This window comes from Tursiops truncatus, chromosome 6 (genome assembly GCF_011762595.2).
Source record: "Tursiops truncatus isolate mTurTru1 chromosome 6, mTurTru1.mat.Y, whole genome shotgun sequence".
NCBI lineage: Eukaryota > Metazoa > Chordata > Mammalia > Artiodactyla > Delphinidae > Tursiops > Tursiops truncatus.
In genome coordinates, this window is record NC_047039.1 from 19934944 (window position 1) to 19960041 (window position 25098).

Sequence of the window (25098 nt, forward strand, 5' to 3'; positions counted from 1 at the left end):
ATAAGACTCTTATAGGAAAACATAGGCAGAACACTCTGACATAAATCACAGCAAGATCCTTTTGACCCACCTCCTAGAGAGAGGGAAATAAAAACAAAAATAAACAAATGGGACCTAATGAAACTTCAAAGCTTTTGCACAGCAAAGGAAACCATAAACAAGACCAAAAGACAACCGTCAGAAGGGGAGAAAATATTTGCAAATGAAGCAACTGACAGAGGATTAATCTCCAAAATTTACAAGCAGCTCATGCAGCTTAATATCAAAAAAGCAAACCACCCAATCCAAAAATGGGCAGAAGCCCTAAATAGACATTTCTCCAAAGAAGATATACAGATTGCCAATAGTTACATGAAAGGATGCTCAACATCACTAGTCATTAGAGACATACAAATGAAAACTACAATGAGGTATCACCTCACACCAGTCAGAATAGCCATCATCAAAAATTCTACAAACAATAAATGCTGGAGGGGGTGTGGAGAAAAGGGAACCCTCTTGCACTGTTGGTGGGAATGTAAATTGATACAGCCACTATGGAGAACAGTATGGAGGTTCCTTAAAAAACTACAAATAGAACTACCATATGACCCAACAGTCCCACTACTGGGCATATACCCTGAGAAAATCATAATTCAAAGAGTCGTGTTTCAGTGTTCTTTGCAGCTCTATTTACAATAGCCGGGACATGGAAGCAACCAAAGTGTCCATCAATAGATGAATGGATGAAGATGTGGCAAATATATACAATGGAATATTACTCAGCCATAAAAAGAAACGAAATTGAGTTATTTGTAGTGAGGTGGATGGACCTAGAGGCTGTCATACACAGTGAAGTAAGTCAGAAAGAGAAAAACAAATACCATATCCTAACACATATATATGGAATCTTAAAAAAAAAAAAAAGGTTCTGAAGAACCTAGGGGCAGGACAGGAATAAAGATGCAGATGTAGAGAATGGACTTGAGGACATGGGGAGGGGGAAGGGTAAGCTGGGACGAAGTGAGAGAGTGGCATGGACATATATACACTACTAAATGTAAAATAGATTGCTAGTGGGAAGCAGCTGCATAGCACAGGGAGATCAGCTCGCTGCTTTGTGACCACCTAGAGGGTGGGGTTGGGAGGGAGACACAAGAAGGAGGAGATATGGGGATATATGTATATGTATAGCTGATTCACTGTGTTATAAAGCAGAAACTAACACCATTGTAAAGCAATTATACTCCAATAAAAATGTTAGAAAATAAATAAAATTTTTAAAATTAGAAAAAAAAAATTTTTGTTTTATTGAGATGTAATTGACATATAGCATTGTATAAATTTAAGGTGTGCAGCATAATTATTTGACTTAAACACATCATGAAATGATTACCACATTAAGTTTAGTGAATATCCATCATCTCATTTAGATACAAAATTAAATAGAAAAAATTTTTTTCCTTGTGATAAAAACTCTTAGGATTTACTCTCAACAATCTTCATACATAATTTAACAGCAGCATTAATTATATTTGTCATGATGTACATTGTATCACCGGTACTTATTTATCTTATAACTGAGAGTTTGTGCCTTTTGACCTTCATCCTGTTCCCCCTTCCCTCACCCTGCCTCTGGTAACCATAGATGTGATCTCTTTTCCTATGAGTTTATTCGTTTCTTTTTGAAGTATAATTGACTTAAAACACTGTTAGTTCTTTTCCTTTTGAAGTGTAATTGACTGAAAATGCTGTTTATTCGTTTCTTTTTGAAGTATAGTTGACTTAAAACACTGTTAGTTCCTGGCACACTACATGGTGATTTTATATTTTTGTACATTTCAGAATGATTACCCTGATGAGTCTAGTTACCATACAAAGATATTACAGTAATTAGTAACTATATTCCCCACACTGTACATTTCATATCCATGACTCACTTAATAACACACAACACACCATGCATATATAGCAAATCTTTTTCCGTACATATATCGATGGGCACTCAGATATTGCTACCCCATCTTGGCTATTGTAAATAATACTGAAATGAACATAGGGGTGCAAGAATATTTTCTAACGAGTGTTTTTGTTTTCTTTGGGTAAATACCCAGGGGTAGAATTGCTGGATTGTATGATAGTTCTATTTTTAATTTTTTGCAGAGTTTCCATACTGTCCTCCATAGTGGCTGCACCAATTTACATTCCCATGAATAGTGCATGAGGGTTCCCTTTTCTTCGCTTCCTTGCCAACATTTGCTATTTGTGGTCTTTTTGATGATAGCTATTTAGACAGGTGTGAGGTGGTATTTCATTGTGGTCTTGATTTTCATTTCCCTGATGGTTAGTGATCTTGAGCATCTTTTCATGTGCCTATTGGCCATCTGTATGTTTTCTTTGGAAAAATATCTATTCAGATACCCTGCCCATCCTTGTCTTGTTCTAAATCTTAGAGGTAATGCTTTCAGCTTTTCACCATTTAGTATGTTAGCTATGGGCTTGTCATATGTGGCCTTTATTATGTTGAGATATGTTCCCTCTATACCCACTTTGTTGAGAGGTTTTGTCATAACTGATTGTTGAATTTTGTCAAAGATTTTGTCTTTATCCTTACTGAGGTGTTCATGATTTGTATTCTTCAGTTTGTTATTGTGATGTATCACATTGATAGATTTTCAGATATTGAACCATCCCTGCATCCTTGGGATAATCCCATTTTATCATGGTGTATGATCCTTTTAATGTATTGTTAAATTCAGTTTGCTGATATTTTGTTGAGGAGTTTTGCATCTATGTTCATCAGTGATATTGGCCTGTAATGTTCTTTTTTTGTGATATCACTGGTTTGGGTATCAGGGTGATGCTGGCCTTGTAGAATGATTTCAGAAACATTCCTTCCTCCTCTGTTTTTTTGGAATAGTTTAAGAAGGATAGGTCTTAACCCTTCTTTAAAGGTTTGGAAAAATTCACCTGTGAAGCCCTCTGGTCCTGGGCTTTTGTTTGTTGGGAGTTTTTATTACTGATTCAGTTTTATTACTGGTAATTGGTCTGTTCATATTTTCTACTTCTTCCTGATTCAGTCTTGGGAGGTTGTACATTTCTAGGAATTTGTCCATTTCTCCTAGGTTGTCTATTTTTTGGCGTTTAGTTGTTCATAGTAATTTCTTATGGTCCATTATATTTCTGCAGTGTCTGTAACTTCTTTTTTCATTTCTGATTTATTGATTTGGACCCTGTTTTTTCTTGATGAGTCTTGCTAAAGGTTTATTAATTTTGTTTGTCTTTTCATAGAACCAACTCTTAACTTCATTGATCTTTTCTATTGTTTTTTAGTCTCTTATTTCATTTATTTCTGCTCCAATATTTATTATTTCATTCCTTCTACCAACTTTGAGATTTACTTGTTCTTTTTGTAGCTCCTTTAAGTGTAAGGTTAGGTTGTTTATTTGAACTTTTTCTTGTTTCCTGAGGTAGTCTTATATTGCTTTAAACTTGCAACAGCACACTTCCCTCTGGTCACCAGAGCTACGTGCTCCGAGTGTGCCCTGTGTGTGTGCTGAGCGAGTCTTTCTGTTTTGGTGTGCTGACTAACTACTATGGGTGCTTGGTAGCCACGGTTGGCCCTTGGTCCAGTTGGTTGCCAGACCCTGCCTTGTGCAGAAGTTGCTGGCCCCTGGTAGGCATGCCCAGATCCTGGCATGGCTGGCTGCATGGCCAGGGGAGTCCCAGTCCTGGTGCCAAGCAGCTGGTGGGTGGGCCCAGGTCACAAAGTAGCTGGCTGTAGGGCCAGGGGTCCCAGAGCTAGTGTTGGCCTAGTGTTTGTGGGCAGGGCTAGTCCTGGATTGCCTGGGGCTCAGGGGGTCCTATGATAGCCTGCCTGTTGGTGAGTGGGACTGTGTCCCGGCCCAGCTGGCTCCTTGGCCTGGTGTTTCCCAGTACTGGTGCTGACTAGCTGGTAGGCAAGGATCAGTTTCAGTGCTAATAAGCTAGAGTGAGGATTCAAAAATGGCACTCGCCAATACCAGTGTTGCCATGGTATGATAATCTCCCAAAAGTGGCTGCTGCCAGTGTCTGTGTCCCCAGGATGAGTCCCATTTGCCTCCTGCCTCTCTGGGAGGCTCTCTAAGATCAGCGAGTAGGTCTGACCCAGGCTCCTTTCATATTACTTCTGCCCTTGGATACTGGAGTGTTTGAGATTTTGTGTGCAGCCTTTAAGAGTAGAGTCTCTATTTCCCACAGCTCTCTGGCTGTCCCAAGAGGAAGCTCCACTGACCTTCAAAACCAAATGTTTGGGACTTCCCAGGTGGTCCAGTAAGAATCCACCTTACAATGCAGGGGACCCAGGTTCAATCTCTGGTCAGGGAACTAAGATCCCACATGCAGTGTTGCAACTAAGCCCACACACCACAACTACACCAAGCCCACATGCCTCAACTAGAGAGCCCATGTGCTGCCAACTACAGAGCCCACGCACTCTGGAACCCCTGTGCCACAACTACAGAGCCCACACACCCCAGAGCCTGCATGCCTCAACTAGAGAAGAGAAAACCTGCACACCACAACTAGAGAGAAGCCCACGTGCCACAACGAAAAATCCCGTGTGCCTCAATGAAGATCCCGCATGCCTCAACTAAGACCCGGTGCAGCCAAAAATAAATAAAATAAGTAAATAAATAATAAATTTAAAAAAAAACGCAAATGTTCTGGGGGTTCATCTTCCGGGTGCAGGACACCCAGGCTGGGGAACCTCTTGTGGGGCTCAGACCCCTCACTCCTTGGGAATGACCTCTGTAATTGTAATTATTCTCCCATTTGTGGATCACCTACCTGCGGGTATGGGTCTTGACTATACCATGTCTCCACCTCACCTACCCATCTCATTGTGATTCCTTCTATCTTTAGTTGTGGAAGATCTTGTCTGCTAGTCTTCAGGTCATTCTCATCAATAGCTGCTCTGTAAATAGTCGTAATTTTGGTGTGCCCATGGGAGGAGGTGAGCTCAGGGTCTTCCTAGTCTGCCATCTTGGCCACTCCCAATGCAATAAATTATTATTTATTTATTTATTTTTGGCTGTGTTGGGCCTTCATTGGTGCACACGGGCTTTCTCTAGTTGTGGCAAGCAGGGACTACTCTTCGTTGTGGTGCACAGGCTTCTTGCTGTGGTGGCTTCTGTTGTTGCAGAGCACGGGCTCTAGGCACACAGGCTTCAGTAGTTGCAGCACGTGGGCTCAGTAGTTGCAGCACACGGGCCCTAGAGCATGCAGCTTCAGTAATTGCAGTGCATGGGCTCAGTAGTTGTGGCTTGAAGGCTCTAGAGCGCAGGCTCAGTAGTTGTGGAGCACGGGCTTAGTTGCTCCGTGGCATGTGGGATCTTCCCAGACCAGGGATCAAACCTGTGTCCTCTGCATTGGCAGGCGCATTCTTAACCGCTGCACCACCAGGGAAGTCCCAATAAATTATTTTTTAATTAAGGTGTGTACATTGTTTTTTAGACATAATGCTGCTGTACACTTAATAGACTACAGTATGGTGTAAACATAACTTTTATATGCACTGGGAAACCAAAAACTTCATGTGGTTCTCTCGATTGCTATACTTGCTTCATTGTGGTGGTCTGGAACCGACCCCGGAGTATCTCTGAGGTGTTCCTGTATACACAATTTTCTTGAGTTCTGGATTCTTTCATTCGTCCGTTTGTCTGTTCTCCCTCAAGTGCCAAACCTGTTGTTAATGGGGGTCTGTAGTATTTGTTTCTTTCTGGTAAAGCACCATTGTCCTATTTCTAAGTTCACTTATGTAATTACTGACTCTCAGTAATAGTGTGGTTGTGGGTTTTGACTGGAAGGGTTTTATTTTCCCTCCCTTGACTCTTCTGAAGCCTTGTTGTGAAGATGTCTTTCTGTATCGGTTTTATTTGCTTCTGTGAGGAACTTTGAAGTGTCTTCAGCTCCAGAATTCCTGTGTTAAGTGCCCTGTCTGGCTTACTGCTGCAAGCCTGCATGGGGCACAGGTGTGAGCCTTCCAGTTCTCATGGAAACTGTTTTCCTTTCCTGCCCCATGTGCTAGGCAGAAACAAGATGTCTACATCCCTACATCATGCTGGCAGCTTATCGACTGGTCAGGGCCTTTGGGTGTACTTATTCCTGGTAGTTTGATTTCTCTGTGTGTCACAGTTTTTGTAGAATGGCCTCAACTTTCACAGCAGCAACCGTTAGTACAGACTTGTCTACATGGATATTTTGTTTTTTCATCTTTTTGTGGGTGCCAACACCTCCACATCAGGGAGGACTTATGAAACTAAAGAAGTCCTGGGAAGTGGGAAGCTAAATAACACAGTGGATTATTTGAAAGAGAAGAAGCTCTTGAAGCAATAGGGAAAAAAGAAGAACATATGATGAACACCTCTTATAATGAACAAGTTGAGAAATGAAACTGAGGCTTATGCAGTCCAGGTAACATCTCTGAGTTTCTGAAGTGGTCAGTAGCCATAATACTGATGGGATCTGCCTGACTCCACAACCATGTCCTTTTCACCGAGTCTTGTACGAGTTCATCTGCTTTTGTGAATTTACTTCAAGTAGTCATTCTTTTCCTTCCCTGGTTTCCCAGCATCTTTCGTTATTTTTCTCATAGAAAACCAGTTCTGTTAAAACATACTAGTGAAAGTGGTGTTTCCCAATCTTTTCTGACCACAGTGCATTTTACAGAGCAGCCCAGTGCACAGAGCAATGCATGTGTAGAACAGTTATGTGCCACCGTCCTTTCCCTGGCCCTATTGGTGCATTTCCATTCCATTCTATTCTTATGGTTTACTTTAGGTGAAATAGGCTGGCTGTGACTAAGTAAATTGATCTCACAACCCTTTAATAGCTCATGTCCCATAGTTTGGCCAGTGTTTTTTTTTTTTTTTTTTTGGTTTACTTATTTATTTATTTATTTTTGGCTGTGTTGGGTCTTCGTTTCTGTGCGAGGGCTTTCTCTAGTTGTGGCAAGCTGGGGCCACTCTTCATCGTGGTGTGCGGGCCTCTCACTATCGCGGCCTCTCTTGCTGTGGAGCACAGGCTCCAGACGCACAGGCTCAGTAGTTGTGGCTCACGGGCCTAGTTGCTCCGCGGCATGTGGGATCTTCCCAGACCAGGGCTCAAACCCCTGTCCTCTGCATTAGCAGGCAGATTCTCAACCACTGCACTACCAGGGAAGCTCTGGCCAGTGTTTTTGAAGCATGACTTAAAGCTAGAGTATTTGTCAGCAGAGGACATAATAGGTTGTCTCCTCAAGAGCCCATCTCTTGTCTCAGCTGAACTCAATCCATGCTTCTCCTGTGCAACTGGCCACTCTGTTTTCCCCCCTTTTGGGATGAGGGGGATTCCTTTTAAATGGTATTCCAGCATTAACTTTAGAAATTGGGAACAGAGCTCACTTATTCTTTTGGTGGCTTCCTGTAGATAACATGTAATTTTTTTTAATATTTATTTATAGTTATTTATTTATTTATTTTGGCTGCGCCAGGTCTTAGTTGCTGCATGAGGACTTCTTAGTTGCAGCATGCATGTGTGATCTAGTTCCCCACCAAGGATCAAACCCAGGCCCCCTGCATTGCGAACGCAGAGTCTTACCCACTGGACCATGGGGGAAGTCCTAGTAACATGTATTTTTAAACCACTTAACTGTAAGATTGTTACTTGCTCTGCCTCTTCATACCTTTGATCTTGATCTTTTTATATTTTCTCCCTGTTTGTCTCATTCCAGGTACTTTATTTAGCAACTTCTTTCTTAAGTGAGTTTTAAAACTAAAGCAACAGTTTGCCATTCATCTATTCATCTTGGAATTCTAGCTCAATTTTTTTTATTTAAGTACTACTAGGTGGCCTATTAAGAGTAGAATTGATGACCGAGTATCTGATTTTTAATATACTATTGTCTAATTTTACTTTTTAAGAATAAAAAGAGAGCTAGGAGGCCAGAAGGCAAATAGAGTAGAATGACAACACTTGTGTGTCCTGTCACCTTCCCTCTTCTGGACAGCTGATAATGTGTGTCCTGTAACAAGAATGACTGCTGAAGTATACCACTCCTGTCTCTTTCCCCAGCCCTCCAAGCCATAACATTGTGGTGAATGGAAAAGAATGTATAAACTTTGCCTCATTCAATTTTCTTGGATTGTTGGATAACCCTAGGCTCAAGGTAAGTAGCACATATGCTGAAGTGGACAGATAACATGACTGACATAAGCATCTGGACATAAAATAAGAGACAAATGCAGAATATCAGAAGGGGCTGTGTAAGTACTTACTCTTTACTCTTTAGTGACAGAGCTGTAACCTAGTTTTCAACAAAGGGAGGCAAGAGTGTCCTAATGTGGCTTAGTGCTGGGTGACAACCAGAGAACTATATGAACCAGACCCAGGTAATAGTTGGAGATGTGTCTAGGAAATTGCTTCATCTCCTGTTGGGATTGTGGGCCAGTAAACATTTTTTGAGGAAAGACCTGTGCCCACAAATGCCAGAAAGTACGAATGCATTGAGTTAACCAGGTTTTAATGATCAAGCTAATATAACTTTTCCATGTTTTAAGTCGTATACCTAAGTCTTCCCATCCCTCTTTTCTTTATATCCTGTTAGAATTGTCTTAGTACTAAGAAAGGAAAAGCCAGGGTACTGGGGAGCTATGTGGGTTAAAGAATAGGAAATGTCATTTTTAAACTGTTAAAGATATATTATTACAGTCTAATTTTTTTTTTACTTTCACAAAGGCAGCAGCTTTGGCATCTCTAAAGAAGTATGGTGTGGGAACTTGTGGACCTAGAGGATTTTATGGCACATTTGGTATGTTTTCTGTCATATTTTTCAGACTACTGCTTTCAAGAATTAAGATTCAGTTTGATTTCAAAACTCCTTGGAAAAGGTATCCTTAATTAGTTGTGGAAATAAGCTGGTGAACTTTCTAGATTTTGTGTTTGAAATCATTGGTAGGAGATGCATTGGTCTGGGGCTGACTGTCCGTTGTGGACAAGAGTCATAGGTATCTAAGGCACACTGTCTCAGTAGGGCGAAGCCTGAGCTCTTGTTGCATTTGCCCCAGGAGACATGGTGTGAGGAGACTGTTTCTGCTGTGCATGACAGTTGTAAGGGGAAGCATCCGGTTGTGAGTGGCTCTGCTCTTTGTAGTCATGCAGGAACCCAGATTTTCCCTGTCTCGTTGCTCTAGGCCTCAGGGCACCATCTTTGTGTGACCGAAGCCAAGTGATGAGTATGGAGGAGCAGGAGTGCAGGGCATTGGTACCTGTTTAGGTGGGCAGGTGGTGGTGCTTATCATTCCGGCCACATTCTGTTGGTGAGAACATTACCCAGGTCATGTCTCCCAGCAGAGGGACTGGAAAATTGCTCTAGCTGGGCAGCCACCACGTGCCGGAAGGAAAGTGAGAACAGATTTGGGGGATGGGGGAGGTCATAGACTGTGTAGCCCTTTTCTTTCTGGAATGAAGACAAAGGATCATTGATTTCCTTGTGTGTGGATGACCTGGAGATGGGCTAACTACATATTAGGATGAGAGTGTGATTTCAAACACGATGAACTCCCTAAATCAGAGTCATCAAAGAAGACCCTGGAATTTTATGGTGGTTTTTTATTAAATGTATATTGTTCTTTGCTTCTGAAAATTTCAAAAATGTTGTTAAATAATTTTCCAAATAAGTATATTACTGGAAATAACATTCTGGTTTACAAAATGTCAGAGGGTGGGGACAGTGGGGCCAGGCAAGTCTCTTTTGTCTTCTCTACTCATTTTCATTTCTGGGTCTTTGTTTTTTTCACTTTAACAGTTAAGATGTTTTTATTTAAGGGAGCACCTTTCTTTATCCCTTAGCTAATTTAGTGGTTAAATTATTTTTATTGGAAACAGATGATGGGAGTTGGTGTCCAAGAATCCTACAGTTGGAAATCCTACAGTTGGAAAATCCAGCTATTCAGAAGAAGAACAGAAAGCTCAGAGAGGTTAAGTGACTTCCTCATGGTCACATAGCTAATTAATTTCAGCCCTAAAACTAGAAAATAAGTATTCTGATTTGCAATATTAATGGCAAGATCAAAGACTTAAAAGAGCTCAGATCAGAGGCTCTCTCTTTCCTCTAGCCTAGTGCAAACATGATTTGTTTGCCTGCTTTTTACTGGTAGGGTATTATTTCCTTCATAAGAATTAGAAAACTAAAAAAGGCATTTTTTTTACAAAGTTGTTTGTTGTAATCTGATCAACAAGGCTTTCTTTCCATGATCTGCTTGTGGGGTAAAGAAATTGCTTTCTTAAAAGCCTCTCTTTCTAGTAGATCTTATTTGCATGTGTGGCCTTGGCTCTTGCTCAGGAGTTAATCTGAGAAGACTGATAAGAGATTTATTGCTAAATTTAGAGAAAAAAAAGTTTCAAATCTTCAAGACCAGTTTTCCCAGAACTATGGAAATATGTTGTTTTAATTGCCCAGTCAGTTTTTCATTTGGATCACCTGAAATATGTGTAATAGGATGCTGTGTGCCTCCAAACTTGGGGGGGGGGGGATCTTTAGTGATTTTTAAATTAATTTTTTTAATTTAAATATAGTTGATGTACAATATTACGTTAGTTTCAGGTGTAGTATATAGTGATCTGACATGCATACATTATGAAATGATCACCATGGAGTCTAGTAACCGTCTGTCCCCAAAGTTATTACAATATTTTTGGCCATATTCCTTATGCTGTGTGTTACATCACCATTGCTTATTTATTTTATAACTGGAGCTTTGTACCTCTTAATCCCCTACACCTAATTTTCCCCACCCCTGATCCCCTTTCCCTCTGGCAACCACCCCTTTGTTCTGTGTATCTATGAGTCTGTTTTCATTTTGTTTGTTTTGTTTTTTAGAGTCCACATATTAGTGAGATCATATGCTATTTGTCTTTCTCTGTCCAACTTATTTCACTTTTCATAAAACCCTCTTGATCCATCCTAAATTAATTTTCTTGATTGAATAATTCAATCCAAGATATAAACCTCAAAGATTTAAAGAGATAGTGAAGTCTTCTCCCCACTGCCATTCCACCCCCAAAAAAGACAGCTACTCTCAGTAGTTTCTTGTTCATTCTTCCAGGCTTTTTTCAGTGTGTGCAAACCACTTCCATACATTTCCCCCCCAGTTTTACAAAAATGGTAGCATACCACATACATGTGGTGTGCTGTTCAAGTGCGTTTTAAATTTAAATTGGATTTGATCCTTCAAGTGTCTGAATGGGCCACCAGAGTCAATATAATGAACACATAGTTGTGTATTAGCTACTCTGTGAACTACATTATTGGTCACTGTGTCATCCTTATCCTAATGTAGTCAAAGGTTCAAACAGACTGTGGTATCTGGACAAAGGTTGAAGGTTAATTTGCAGTGTGATGGTTTTGTAATAAGACACCAAACCTACAGCTTGGAGTAATGTGTATTGTTTTCTGAGTACATTGTCCTTCCTGTAAACTTGTTTTGTTCCTTTTCAACAGTTGCCCATGCTTGCTTATCATCTTTTTTCCTTTCTTTATGTGTATATAGTATGTATTTTTACTTGGTTTTCCAACAGGGTATTTTCTATGTTTTTCCTTATTCTGGAACTAATCACTTATATTACTGTAGTTGTATTAAATTACCTTGAAATTTCAGTGTTAGATAAGTTCAAGAAGATACTTGAGGTCAGCTAAGGCTATATTTTAAATCTCTAAAATACCCTTGGGACTTCCCTGGTGGCGCAGTGGTTAAGAATCCGCCTGCCAATCCAGGGGACACAGGTTCAAGCCCTGGTCCAGGAAGATCCCACATGCCACGGAGCAACTAAGCTTGTGCGCCATGACTACTGAAGCCCGCGTGCCTAGAGCCCGTACTCTGCAACAAAGAGTAGCTCCCACTAGCCACAACTAGAGAAAGCCTGCGCACAGCAATGAAGACCCAACGCAGCCAAAAATAAATAAATAAATTTATTTTAAAAATAAAATAAAATACCCTCTATAATTAAATTATTCTAAATATTTAGATATTTGCCCTTTGTACTGAGCATTAAAGCAGAAGTGAACTTCCCTTTCCTCTCATTTTAGTAGCTTGTGTGTAAGGCTAGGGTCTCTTTCCCAGGCCCACCAATAGGTTGCTTTTGATTTTGGCTTTTTCTTTTCCTGGAAGTACTAATATCACTCAGGCATCTGTTTTCAGTGATGAAAATGCTCTGTCTTCTAGCTCTTTTCTCAACTTTTCAGATAGTGAATGAAAATCACTTACTGGAAAAGTAAATTTCCTTATTAAAACATTTTCTGTTTATTATTTCATAGTAACATATTAGATGGTACTGGATGATTAACACAAAAAAAGAAAATTGACAGTTGAATTAAAATTCTTCTAGTTTCTTAGGCTAAATGTTCTCCTGCCTCCTAAAGGCCCAGCAGGTTCTTAAAATAGTCTTGTGAGGACTGTGTGGATCAGAAGTGTTTCCACCTTCTCATCTTATCGTTTTAATGTGTAGTTTAGAATCAGTCAAGTGATTTTATCAGGTTGTGGAGCCTTCCTTTCCTCTAAGGCTAATGGGGTCCCTGTGCACTTTGATAGTTTCTCTTGTTGAACCTCTCTGATTGTTTTGTTTGTAATGCATTCAGATCTCAATTACATGTGGTTTATCCCTGTGCCTGGGATCTGCTTTGCATACATGATGCCTACTTGATTCTTTGGTCTTAAACTAAATCAAAAGACAATTAGTGGCAGTTTCATGGTGAGAGATAGTGGCATATAATTGTGTTCTAGAGCCAATAGTGAACAATTGTTCATTTGTTTATTTTAAAAAATATTTTCTCTCTGTTGTAGGACCATGAATGCATGTTTTAGTAGGAAGGGCATTTGGTCATAAAATTCTTAGATCTGCCACTTCTTCCTACCAGTCATGGAATTGTAGTTTTCACAGTGTAGGCAGGGAATCATCTTTGTTGCACAACTTAGAACATTTTGGTAAGAATAAGATACTGTATGTGAAAACATTCTGGAAAACATTCAGCACTGTTTTTAACGTTTTAATGAGTACATAGGTGACATTTGTACTTTTAAGAAAATTGTCCAAGTCTCAAGGGATTTAAAAAAAGTCTGCAGGGCTTCCCTGGTGGCGCAGTGGTTGAGAGTCCGCCTGCCGGTGCAGGGGACATGGGTTCGTGCCCCGGTCTGGGAAGATCGCACATGCCATGGAGCGGCTGGGGGAGTGAGCCATGGCCGCTGAGCCTGCGCGTCCGGAGCCTATGCTCTGCAATGAGAGAGGCCACAACAGTGAGAGGCCCGCGTACCGCAAAAAAAAAAAAAAAAAGGTATGTAACACAAAAATATGGAGATTTTAAGAGAAAATATAGTTGGTTGTTTTTAAACTGTTCTAAAGTTGGGTATTTTATAGTCTTTCCTCTGAAAAACAATCAAGAAGGCCATAATACCTCTTTTTATTCTGATAAATATGAACTTGAATAAGTGGCTTTAATATAAGATAGTTCTTTAATATCCAGGATTTGGATAACGTAATTAGCAGATAGCGTACCTTTTTTCCTTATAAAAGATTACTCTTTTTTGGAGGGGGAAAGCTTCGGAGCCCCGGAGGAGAGCACAGCAACAGGGGTGCAGAGGGCAAAGTGGAGAGATTCCCGCACAGAGGATTGGTGCCGAACGGCACTAACCAGCCCGAGAGGCTTATCTGCTCACCTGCCGGGGCAGGTGGGGATGGGAGCTGAGGCTCGGGCTTCAGTCAGAGCGGAAGGAGAGGACTGGAGTTAGCGGCATGAACACAGCCTCCAGGGGGTTAGTGCACCACGGCTAGCCGGGAGGGAGTCCGGGGAAAAGTCTGGACCTGCCAAAGAGGCAAGAGACTTTTTCTTCCCTCTTTGTTTCCTGGTGCGTGAGGAGAGGGGATTAAGAGCGCTGCTTAAAGGAGCTCCAGAAACGGGCGTGAGCCGTGGCTAAAAGCGCAGACCCCAGAGACGGGCATGAGACGCTAAGGCTGCTGCTGCCGCCACCAAGAAGCCTGTGTGCGAGCACAAGTCACTATCCATACCCCCCTTCTGGGGAGCCTGTGCAGCCCGCCACTGCCAGGGTCCCGGAATCCAGGGACAACTTCCCCGGGAGAACACACAGCACGCCTCAGTCTGGCGCAATGTCACGCCAGCCTCTGCCGCCGCAGGCTCGCCCCGCACTCCGTACCCCTCCCTCCTCCAGGCCTGAGTGAGCCAGAGTCCCCGAAGCAGCTGCTCCTTTAACCTCGTCCTGTCTGAGCGAAGAACAGACGACCTCCGGCGACCTACACGCACAGGCGGGGACAAATCCAAAGCTGAGTCCCGGGAGCTTTGAGAACAAAGAAGAGAAAGGGAAATCTCTCCCAGCAGCCTCATAAGCAGTGGATTAAAGCTCCACAATCAACTTGATGTACCCTGCATCTGTGGAATACATGAATAGACAACGAATCATCCCAAACTGAGGAGGTGGACTTTGAGAGCAAGATTTATTATTTTTTCCCCTTTTCCTCTTTTTGTGACTGGGTATGTGTATGCTTCCTTGTGAGATTTTGTCTGTGTAGCTTTGCTTCCACCATTTGTCCTAGGGTTCTATCCGTCTGGGTTTTTTTTTTTTTTTCCTTTTAAAAAAAAATTTTTTTTGTTCTTAATAATTATTTTTTATTTAAATTATTTTATCTTACTTTATTTTATTTTATTTATTTATTTCCTTCCTTCCCTCCTTCCTTCCTTCCTTCCTTCCTTCCTTGCTTTCTTTCTACTTCTACTAATTCTTTCTTTCTTCTTTCTTTCTACTTTTTCTCCCTTTTATTCTGAGCCGTGTGGATGAAAGGCTCTTGGTGCTGCCGCCATGGGAGAGCCAACTTCAGGACACTGGTCAACAAGACACCTCTCAGCTCCACATAATATCAAACAGCAAAAATCGCCCAGAGATCTCCATCTCAACACCAGCACCCCGCTTCACTCAACGGCCAGCAAGCTACAGTGTGGGACACCCTATGCCAAACAGCTAGCAAGACAGGAACACAACCCCACCCATTAGCAGACAGGCTGCCTAAAATCATAATAAGTCCACAGACACCCCAAATCACACCACCAGACGTGGACCTGCCCACCAGAAAGACAAGATCCAGCCTCATCCACCAGAACACAGGCACTGGTCCCCTCCACCAGGAAGCCTACACAACCCACTGAACCAACTTAGCCACTGGGGACAGACACCAAAAACAACAGGAATTACAAACCTGCAGCATACAAAAAGGAGACCCCAAACACAGTAAGATAAGCAAAATGAGAAGACAGAAGAACACACAACAGATGAAGGAGCAAGATAAAAACGCACCAGACCTAACAAATGAAGAGGAAATAGGCAGTTTAACTGAAAAAGAATTCAGAATAATGGTAGTAAAGATGATCCAAAATCTTGGAAATAGAATAGAAAAAATGCAAGAAACATTTAACAAGGACCTAGAAGAACTAAACATGAAACAAGCAACGATGAAAAACACAATAAATGAAATTAAAAGTACTCTAGGGCTTCCCTGATGGCGCAGTGGTTAAGAATCCGCCTGCCAATGCCGGGGACACAGGTTCGAGACCTGGTCTGGGAAGATCCCACATGCCGTGGAGTAACTAAACCAGCGTGCCATGAGCCTGCGCTCTAGAGCCTGCAAGCCACAGCTACTGAAGCCTGCGCACCTAGAGCCCGTGCTCCGCAACAAAGCCACAGCAATGAGAAACCCTCGCACCACAATGAAGAGTAGCCCCTGCTCGCTGCAACTAGAGAAAGCCCACGCGCAGCAACAAAGACCCAATTCAGCCAAAAATAAATAAATAAATTTATTTTTTTAAAAAAATACTCTAGGGCTTCACTGGTGGCACAGTGGTTGAGAGTCCGCCTGCCAATGCAGGGGACGCGGGTTCGTGCCCCGGTCCGGGAGGATCCCGCATGCCACGGAGCGGCTGGACCTGTGAGCCATGGCCGCTGGGCCTGTGCGTCCGGAGCCTGTTGCTCCGCAGCGGGAGAGGCCACAACGGTGAGAGGCCCGCGTACCACAAAAAAAAAAAAAAAAAATACTCTAGATGGGATCAATAGCAGGACAACTGAGGCAGAAGAACGGATAAGTGACCTGGAAGATAAAATACTGGAAATAACTACTGCAGAGCAAAATAAAGAAAGGAGAATGAAAAGAACTGAGGACAGTCTCAGAGACCTCTGGGCCAACATTAAACGCACCAACATTTGAATTATAGGGGTTCCAGAAGAAGAAGAGAAAAGAAAGGGACTGAGAAAATATTTGAAGAGATTATAGTTGAAAACTTCCCTAATATGGAAAAGGAAATAGTTAATCAAGTCCAGGAAGCACAGAGAGTCCCATACAGGATAAATGCAAGGAAAAATACGCCAAGACACATACTAATCAAACTGTCAGAAATTAAATATAAAGAAAACATATTAAAAGCAGCAAGGGAAAACAACAAATAACATACAAGGGAATCCCCATAAGGTTAACAGCTGATCTTTCAGCAGAAACTCTGCAAGGCAGAAGGAACTGGCAGGACATATTTAAAGTGATGAAGAAGAAAAACCTGCAACCAAGATTACTCTACCCAGCAAGGATCTCATTCAGATTTGATGGAGAAATTAAAGCCTTTACAGACAAGCAAAAGCTGAGAGAGTTCAGCACCACCAAACCAGCTTTTCAGCAAATGCTAAAGGAACTTCTCTAGGCAAGATACACAAGAGAAGGAAAAGACTTAACAATAACGAACCCAAAGCAATTAAGAAAATGGGAATAGGAACATACATACCGATAATTACCTTAAATGTAAATGGACTAAATGCTCCCACCAAAAGACACAGATTGGCTGAATGGATACAAAAACAAGACCCATGTATATGCTGTCTACAAGAGACCCACTTCAGACCTAGAGACACATACAGACTGAAAGTAAGGGGATGGAAAAAGATATTCCATGCAAATGGAAACCAAAAGAAAGCTGGAGTAGCAATTCTCTTATCAGACAAAATAGACTTTAAAATAAAGACTATTAGAAGAGACAAAGAAGGACACTACATAATGATCAAGGGATTGATCCAAGAAGAAGATATAACAATTGTAAATATTTATGCACCTAACATAGGAGCACCTCAATACATAAGGCAAATACTAACAGCCATGAAAGGGGAAATCGACAGTAACACATTCATAGTAAGGGACTTTAACACCCCACTTTCACCAATGGACAGATGCAAGATGAAAATAAATAAGGAAACACAAGCTTTAAATGATACATTAAACAAGATGGACTTAATTGATATTTATAGGACATTCCATCCAAAAACAACAGAATACACATTTTTCTCAAGTGCTCATGGAACATTCTCCAGGATATATCATATCTTGGGTCACAAATCAAGCCTTGCTAAATTTAAGAAAATTGAAATTTTATCAAGTATCTTTTCCAACCACAACACTATGAGACTAGATATCAATTACAGGAAAAGTTCTGTAAAAAAATACAAACACATGGAGGCTAAACAATACACTACTTAATAACGAAGTGATCACTGAAGAAATCAAAGAGGAAATTAAAAAATACCTAGAAACAAATGATAATGGAGACACGACGACCCAAAACCTATGGGATGCAGCAAAAGCAGTTCTAAGAGGGACGATTATAGCAATACAATCCTACCTTAAGAAACAGGAAACATCTTGAATAAACAACCTAACCTTGCACCTAAAGCAATTAGAGAAAGAAGAACAAAAAACCCCCAAAGTTAGCAGAAGGAAAGAAATCATAAAGATCATATCAGAAATAAATGAAAAAGAAATGAAGGAAACGATAGCAAAGATCAATAAAACTAAAAGCTGGTTCTTTGAGAAGATAAACAAAATTGATAAACCATTAGCCAGACTCATCAAGAAAAAGAGGGAGAAGACTCAAATCAATAGAATTAGAAATGAAAAAGGAGAAGTAACAACTGACACTGCAGAAATACAAAAGATCATGAGAGAGTACTACAAGTAACTCTATGCCAATAAAATGGACAACCTGGAAGAAATGGACAAATTCTTAGAAAGGCACAACCTGCCAAGACTGAATCTGGAAGAAATAGAAAATTTGAAGAGACCAGTCACAAGCACTGAAATTGAAACTGTGATTAAAAATCTTCCAACAAACAAAAGCCCAGGACCAGATGGCTTCACAGGTGAATTCTATCAAACATTTAGAGAAGAGCTAACACCTATCCTTCTCAAACTCTTCCAAAATATAGCAGAGGGAGGAACACTCCCAAACTCATTCTACGAGGCCACCATCACGCTGATACCAAAACCGGACAAAGACGTCACAAAGAAAGAAAACTACAGGCCAATATCACTGATGAACATAGATGCAAAAGTCCTCAACAAAACACTAGCAAACAGAATCCAACAGCATTAAAAGGATCATACACCATGATCAAGTGGGGTTTATTCCAGGAATGCAAGGATTCATCAGTATATGCAAAGCAATCAATGTGATACACCATATTAACAAATTGAAGGAGAAAAAACATACGATCATCTAAACAGATGCAGAGAAAGCTTTTGACAAAATTCAACACCATTTATGATAAAAACCCTGCAGAAAGTAGGCATAGAGGGAACTTTCCTCAACATAATAAAGGCCATATATGACAAACCCACAGCCAACATTGTCCTCAGTGGTGAAAAAATGAAACCATTTTCACTAAGACCAGGAACAAGACAAGGTTGCCCACTCTCACCACTATTATTCAACATAGTTTTGGAAGTTTTTGCCACAGCAATCAGAAGAAAAAGAAATAAAAGGAATCCAAATCGCAAAAGAAGAAGTAAAGTTGTCACTGTTTGCAGATGACATGATACTATACGTAGAGAATCCTAAAGATGCTACCAGAAAACTACTAGACCTAATCAATGAATTTGGTAAAGTAGCAGGATACAAAATTAATGCACAGAAATCTCTGGCATTCCTATGCACTAATGGTGAAAAATCTGAAAGTGAAATTAAGAAAACACTCCCATTTACAATTGCAACAAAAAGAATAAAATATCTAGGAATAAACCTACCTAAGGAGAACTGTATGCAGTTAATTATAAGACACTGTTGAAAGAAATTAAAGATGATACAAATACGTGGAGAGATATACCATGTTCTTGGATTGGAAGAATCAACATTGTGAAAATGACTCTACTACCCAAAGCAATCTACAGATTCAATGCAATCCCTGTCAAACTACCACTGGCATTTTTCACAGATCTAGAACAAAAAATTTCACAATTTTTGTATGGAAACACAAAAGACCCCGAATAGCCAAAGCAATCTTGAGAACCAAAAATGGAGCTGGAGGAATCAGGCTCCCTGACTTCATACTATACTACAAAGTGACAGTAATCAAGACAGTATTGTACTGGCACAGAAACAGAAAGATAGATCAATGGAACACGATAGAAAGCGCAGTGATAAACCCACGCATATATGGTCACCTTATCTTTGATAAAGGAGGCAGGAATGTACTTTGGAGAAAGGACAGCCTCTTCAATAAGTGGTGCTGGGAAAACTGGACAGGTACATGTAAAAGTATGAGATTAGATCACTCCCTAACACCATACACAAAAATAAGCTCAAAATGCATTAAAAACCTAAATGTAAGGCCAGAAACTATCAAACTCTTAGAGGAAAACATGGGCAGGACACTCTATGACATAAATCACAGCAAGATCCTTTTTGACCCACCTCCTAGAGCAGTGGAAATAAAAACAAAAATAAACAAATGGGACTAATGAAACTTCAAAGCTTTTGCACAGCAAAGGAAACCATAAACAAGACCAAAAGACAACACTCAGAATGGGAGAAAATATTTGCAAATGAAGCAACTGACAAAGGATTAATCTCCAAAATTTATAGGCAGCTCATGCAGCTCAATGACAGAAAACCAAACAACCCAATCCAAAAATGGGCAGAAGCCCTAAATAGACATTTCTCCAAAGAAGATATACAGACTGCCAACAAACACATGAAAGAGTGCTCAACATCATTAATCATTAGAGAAATGCAAATCAAAACTACAATGAGATATCATCTCACACCAGTCAGAATGGCCATCATCAAAAAATCTACAAGCAATAAATGCTGGAGAGGGTGTGGAGAAAAGGGAACCCTCTTGCACTGCTGGTGGGAATGTGAATTGGTACAGCCACTATGGAGAACAGTATGGAGGTTCCTTAAAAAACTAGAAATAGAACTACCATATGACCCAGCAATCCCACTACTGGGCATATACCCTGAGAAAACCATAATTCAAAAAGAGTCATGTACCAAAATGTTCATTGCAGCTCTATTTACAATAGCCCGGAGATGGAAACAACCTAAGTGTCCATCATCAGATGAATGGATAAAGAAGATGTGGCACATATATACAATGGAATATTACTCCGCCATAAAAAGAAACGAAATTGAGCTATTTGTAATGAGGTGGATGGACCTAGAGTCTGTCGTACAGAGTGAAGTAAGTCAGAAAGAGAAAGACAAATACCGTATGCTAACACATATGTATGGAATTTAAGGAAAAAAATGTCATGAAGAACCTAGGGGTAAGACAGGAATAAAGACACAGACCTAGTTGAGAATGGACTTGAGGATATGGGGAGGGGGAAGGGTAAGCTGTGACAAAGCGAGAGAGTGGCATGGACATATATACACTACTAAATGTAAAATAGATTGCTAGTGGGAAGCAGCTGCATAGCACAGGGAGATCAGCTTGGTGTTTTGTGACCACCTAGAGGGGTGGGATAGGGAGAGTGGGAGGGAGGGAGATGCAAGAGGGAAGAGATATGGGAACATATGTATATGTATAACTGATTCACTTTGTTGTAAAGCAGAAACTAACACCATTGTAAAGCAGTTATACTCCAGTAAAGATGTAAAGAAAAAAAATCAGATAAAGTAGGATGACAAGGAAAGTAAAAATCCTATTATAGATTTATAATCTACACTGAAAGACAATCTCCCTAAATCTCATTAAAAAAAAAGCTTATTTTTATTCTACAAATATTGAGTTAGTTGAACAAACACCAGCATGTTGCTTTTTCCATGCCAGACATTGTTCTGAGTGTTTTATAAGCATTCTCTTGCAGTTCTCCTAACAGTCCTTTGAGGCAGGTAGAACTGTTAACCATTTGACAGAGGAAGGACTGAGAGGCACAGAGCAGTTTTGGGCCTGTCCATGGTTCAGACCTGGCAATGAGGGAGCCCAGATCTGAACCCCCTGTGATGACTGCCATGGCCAGGCCTTGTGTTTGGTGTAGGGCATCCTGCCCTGGCCTTGCCTCCCGTCTCTTACATTCTGGTGAGGGAGCAGGTGCCAGAAAGGGCAACAAGTGCTGAGAAGACACAGAGGCTTTCTGGTCACCTTCCTCCGTGGCCTCTTGCCTACCCTATTGGTTCCTAGCAGTGAATTAGAGAATGACGCGTGCAAAGCTGTGGCACTAATTGTTTAAATGGATCATACACACAGAAGATAGGCATCCAAACTCAAAGAACATGCCCTGGCAGTTTTTCTGTTTGCTGCCTCCCCCGCCTTTGGGTTAAGAGTTTCTTCATTGCAGAGTAGCTATCAGACATCAAAAGATGTTATGCAACTGTCCGTGTTTACCTGTCACAAAACCTGCTTTGCATGGCTGACATCCCCTAAAACCCAGTGTCTTTAGATAGGAGGAGGAAAGGCCCATCTTTTTTAAACTTTTGGGACTAGGCAAGAACCAGTAAGTCATTGATTTATTGTAAAGAGATTCTTCTTACCACTTTATGGCAATGACATAAAAATGGCTATGAGTATGTATAATGAGAATACTAACATAATTTTTATCAACTGGGTAGCTAACTCTAAAGCCCTAAAACAAAGCCAAGATTGTTTTACTGTTTTATTGCTAATCAGTGAAGAGAGTCATTTAGAGCTACAGAATGATTTAAAATCCTTTTTTGTAGTTGCCAAAAACAGTTTGTCTGTATAGCATAGCTATGTGTCTGTAAACATAGCATGTTTTTTTCTTTTTAAAATGTAGATATTGAATGAGAGCAATTCACTGTGGCTTGGGTTGTCCATCTGCTAGCTAAATTGTTGAGATTTGGGGTAGATGATTCCCAGTTTAGAGGCAGCATTGTAATTTGAAGGAGGCCTCCTATGGGGGACCTGCCCTCCTGTCTCATCAGAAGTGAGAGGCAACAGAATGGTGGGGACGTATCTGTAGGCAGGGTGCTCAGAGAGCACTAACAAAGAGGAAAGGAAGACATGCCTGAGACACGCCCATGCTCAGCTGCATGGAGGTAGCTGGTTCTCTGGTGCTTTGCTGCTTTCCTCGTTCTTGCCAGACTGTGCCTGCCACATTTCCCTGGCAGCATATCTCGTGGAAGGGCGGGCAGTCAGGAGCAAGATCAAGTCTTCAGACTTGGTGGTGTTGGTGTCACAGATTTGATGCTTGAAGAGCTAAGCACTCTTTTGGTACCATTTTGATCAACCGGGATGCATTCTTCTAAACGTTATTGTGAAATCTCATATTTATTTAATGTTGATCTAATGAAAGTGTCACTTCTATAAAAATGACTACCTGATTGGTAATGGAAATAAAGTGGTATTTCATGTGTTTTTTATGTAATAAACTATGTTGGTATACATTTTAACTTATAAATGGGAAGAAGCATGCCTAGTTGTTTATCATTACTTGATGGGATAAATTGGAATGGGATAAATAGTTCATTTTCACAATTCTGTATCATCCTTTAAGAAGTCTACAAATGAAGTGTCTTCAATTTATTTTATTATTTGGATATTGCTGCTAAATTTTCTAATTCCTCACTACACCTCTCTTGCCATCAAATTGAGATTTAGTTCGGACCCTCTGTGTCTTCTCATCTCTCACTCAATAGCTGGCGCCCACCCCAGCAGCCTTTGGTTCACAATCGAGGGACCTGTGTGCCTTTAGTCAGAAGTCACTGTGAACGTGTTGTAGTTCTGAGTGTAGAAGGGGCCCAAGTGCTTCAGACCAGGGGACTGAAGGCACAGCTTAGCCTTGTATCTGCCCCTCTGGGCTCCGAGTTCTCCATTGACAGCTGCCAGGTGCCTCTCTTAGCTGTCTCACCTTGTCAAGTGGCAGAAACCCTATATTTCTCTTTGATCCAGTGCTTATCAGAGTATTTTTATGTGATACTTACTAAATGTTTGATTAACAATTGAATGAGATTGTTGGACAGCCCTCATTTAACTACTTTTTAAAATATAGTCCTTTGTGAAGTTGTATCTTTTATAATTCTTAAATTTGTCTTTTACTAGTTAAAAGCATCACAATAAGATTAACTTGCCTCTGATAAATCAGTGAGTGGGTTTACAGATTTTAGACACTTTATTCACATGTTCTAAAAAGTTGTTTGTTCCTGTTGCTAAACTGACCTTACTCACTTGTTCCTTCCTGGAAGTTGGTGGAAATCTCACACTTAACAACTAACCAGGTCTCTGTTGGAAATATTTAGTCCACTCACTGTCCAGCCTTGTATCCAGCTGGGTTAAGTTGTTTCTTTTGTATATCTCAGTCCCTCAGGTCTTTTCCCTCTCTCCCTTCTCACCAGGAATGTCTCTGATAGGGAGGGGCATACTTGGAGGGAAGGCTGATGCTGAAGGGGTCTTCTGGAGCGAGGCTCCCAGCCACAGGTCCTCGACATCTGGGCCGGAGGGCTCTGCCGGGCCATCGGCCCTCTCCACCACCCCTCACTGGGGAACGTCTGGGTCCCCTGCCACTGCCTCCACTTCTGAGTTCCCCTCGGTGGACATGGCACGGCTCTGAAAGTCTGCCTTTACTCCTCAGAGTTTCTCGTTTCTCCCATGAAGCTCCAAGGCTGGAGGGGCCTGGCTGCATCCTTCCTGTATCAACTTCTGAGTTCTTTTTGCGCAGAGCATGTGGTAAAACTCTGATCTTGTTCTCCAGACTTGGGTCCTGCTGTAGTTAAAAGAACTAAAGAAGGTTTAAAAAAATTTTCTCTCTCTTGGGTAATGCCTCATTTTCAGACACTTCGAAGTTTTCCAGTTCACAGCCAGCTGGTACACTATTTATTTTAGACATCGCTGGTCCCTCCATCCCAGGGTGTGAAGCCTCATGGCTTAGCCTGGGAAGGTGAAAGGCTATATGGAACCATGATGTAAGAGAGAAAAAAAATACCAGTTTAATAATTACAATTTATCCCTATAATTACATCAACATTCTTCTTAAGCTGCTTCCATAAAAGGACCATATTTCTCTTTGTACTATACGTTTGAATTCACCAGTACACTTAAAAAGAAATTCAGACAGAAACTCAGTCCTGCAGAGTGATGGCAGGTGCCACAACTAAGTGCTGACACAAACTGTTAGAGGAGTGACCACCACAACTGAAAAAGTTCCTCTCTCTTGATGCAGAGTATGTGGGGTTCTTTTTAACTTAACTACTTTTCTTTTTTCTTTCTTTTCCTTTTAAAAGCTGGTTGACAGTTGTCTTAGTGCCTGGTTTGGTCACTTCTACTAAAATGCAAAAAGGTGTTAATAAATTAATGTCGTACATTGGTAAAGTCTTGGCATTTTTGGTTGAGGGAAGTTAAAGCAGACAAGGTCACTGGACCTTGAATTCTTATTGCTAGAGTGATATAAAAGCAAAACCTAGAGTCAGAGCTGTCCCAGTCACATATTTATAGACAAATGAGTAGCTGATTCAGTTCACAGAGTACAGAAACAGTTTTGGCCCAGAATTATCTTAGACAGTATTAACAACTAAACTGCTTATGTTATTTTATTTATTCTTTAGTCAAAGAAAAAGAATTATAAGACAGTTTAACCATTTGACTTTTTACTCTTGAACTAGATGTGCACTTGGATTTGGAAGACCGCCTGGCAAAATTTATGAAGACAGAAGAAGCCATTATATACTCATATGGGTTTGCCACCATAGCCAGTGCTATTCCTGCTTACTCTAAGAGAGGGGACATTGTGTTTGTGTAAGTAATCTTTACTGACATTTCTTACCAGAATTCCTTT

The 25098-nt window shown here is 40.8% G+C and overlaps 1 protein-coding gene across 3 annotated transcripts in view; it reads left to right on the forward strand.

Annotated features, from left to right (window-relative positions):
• The window catches only part of SPTLC1 (serine palmitoyltransferase long chain base subunit 1), a 74970-nt gene that overhangs the window by 18450 nt on the left and 31422 nt on the right, over positions 1-25098 (forward strand). For all 3 annotated transcript variants that reach the window (XM_019936300.3, XM_019936301.3, XM_033857740.2), the window contains exons 4-6: positions 8071-8164; positions 8734-8806; positions 24926-25058. In XM_019936300.3, the coding sequence (XP_019791859.1) occupies positions 8071-8164; positions 8734-8806; positions 24926-25058 (300 nt within the window). The remainder of the gene's footprint in view (positions 1-8070; positions 8165-8733; positions 8807-24925; positions 25059-25098) is intronic.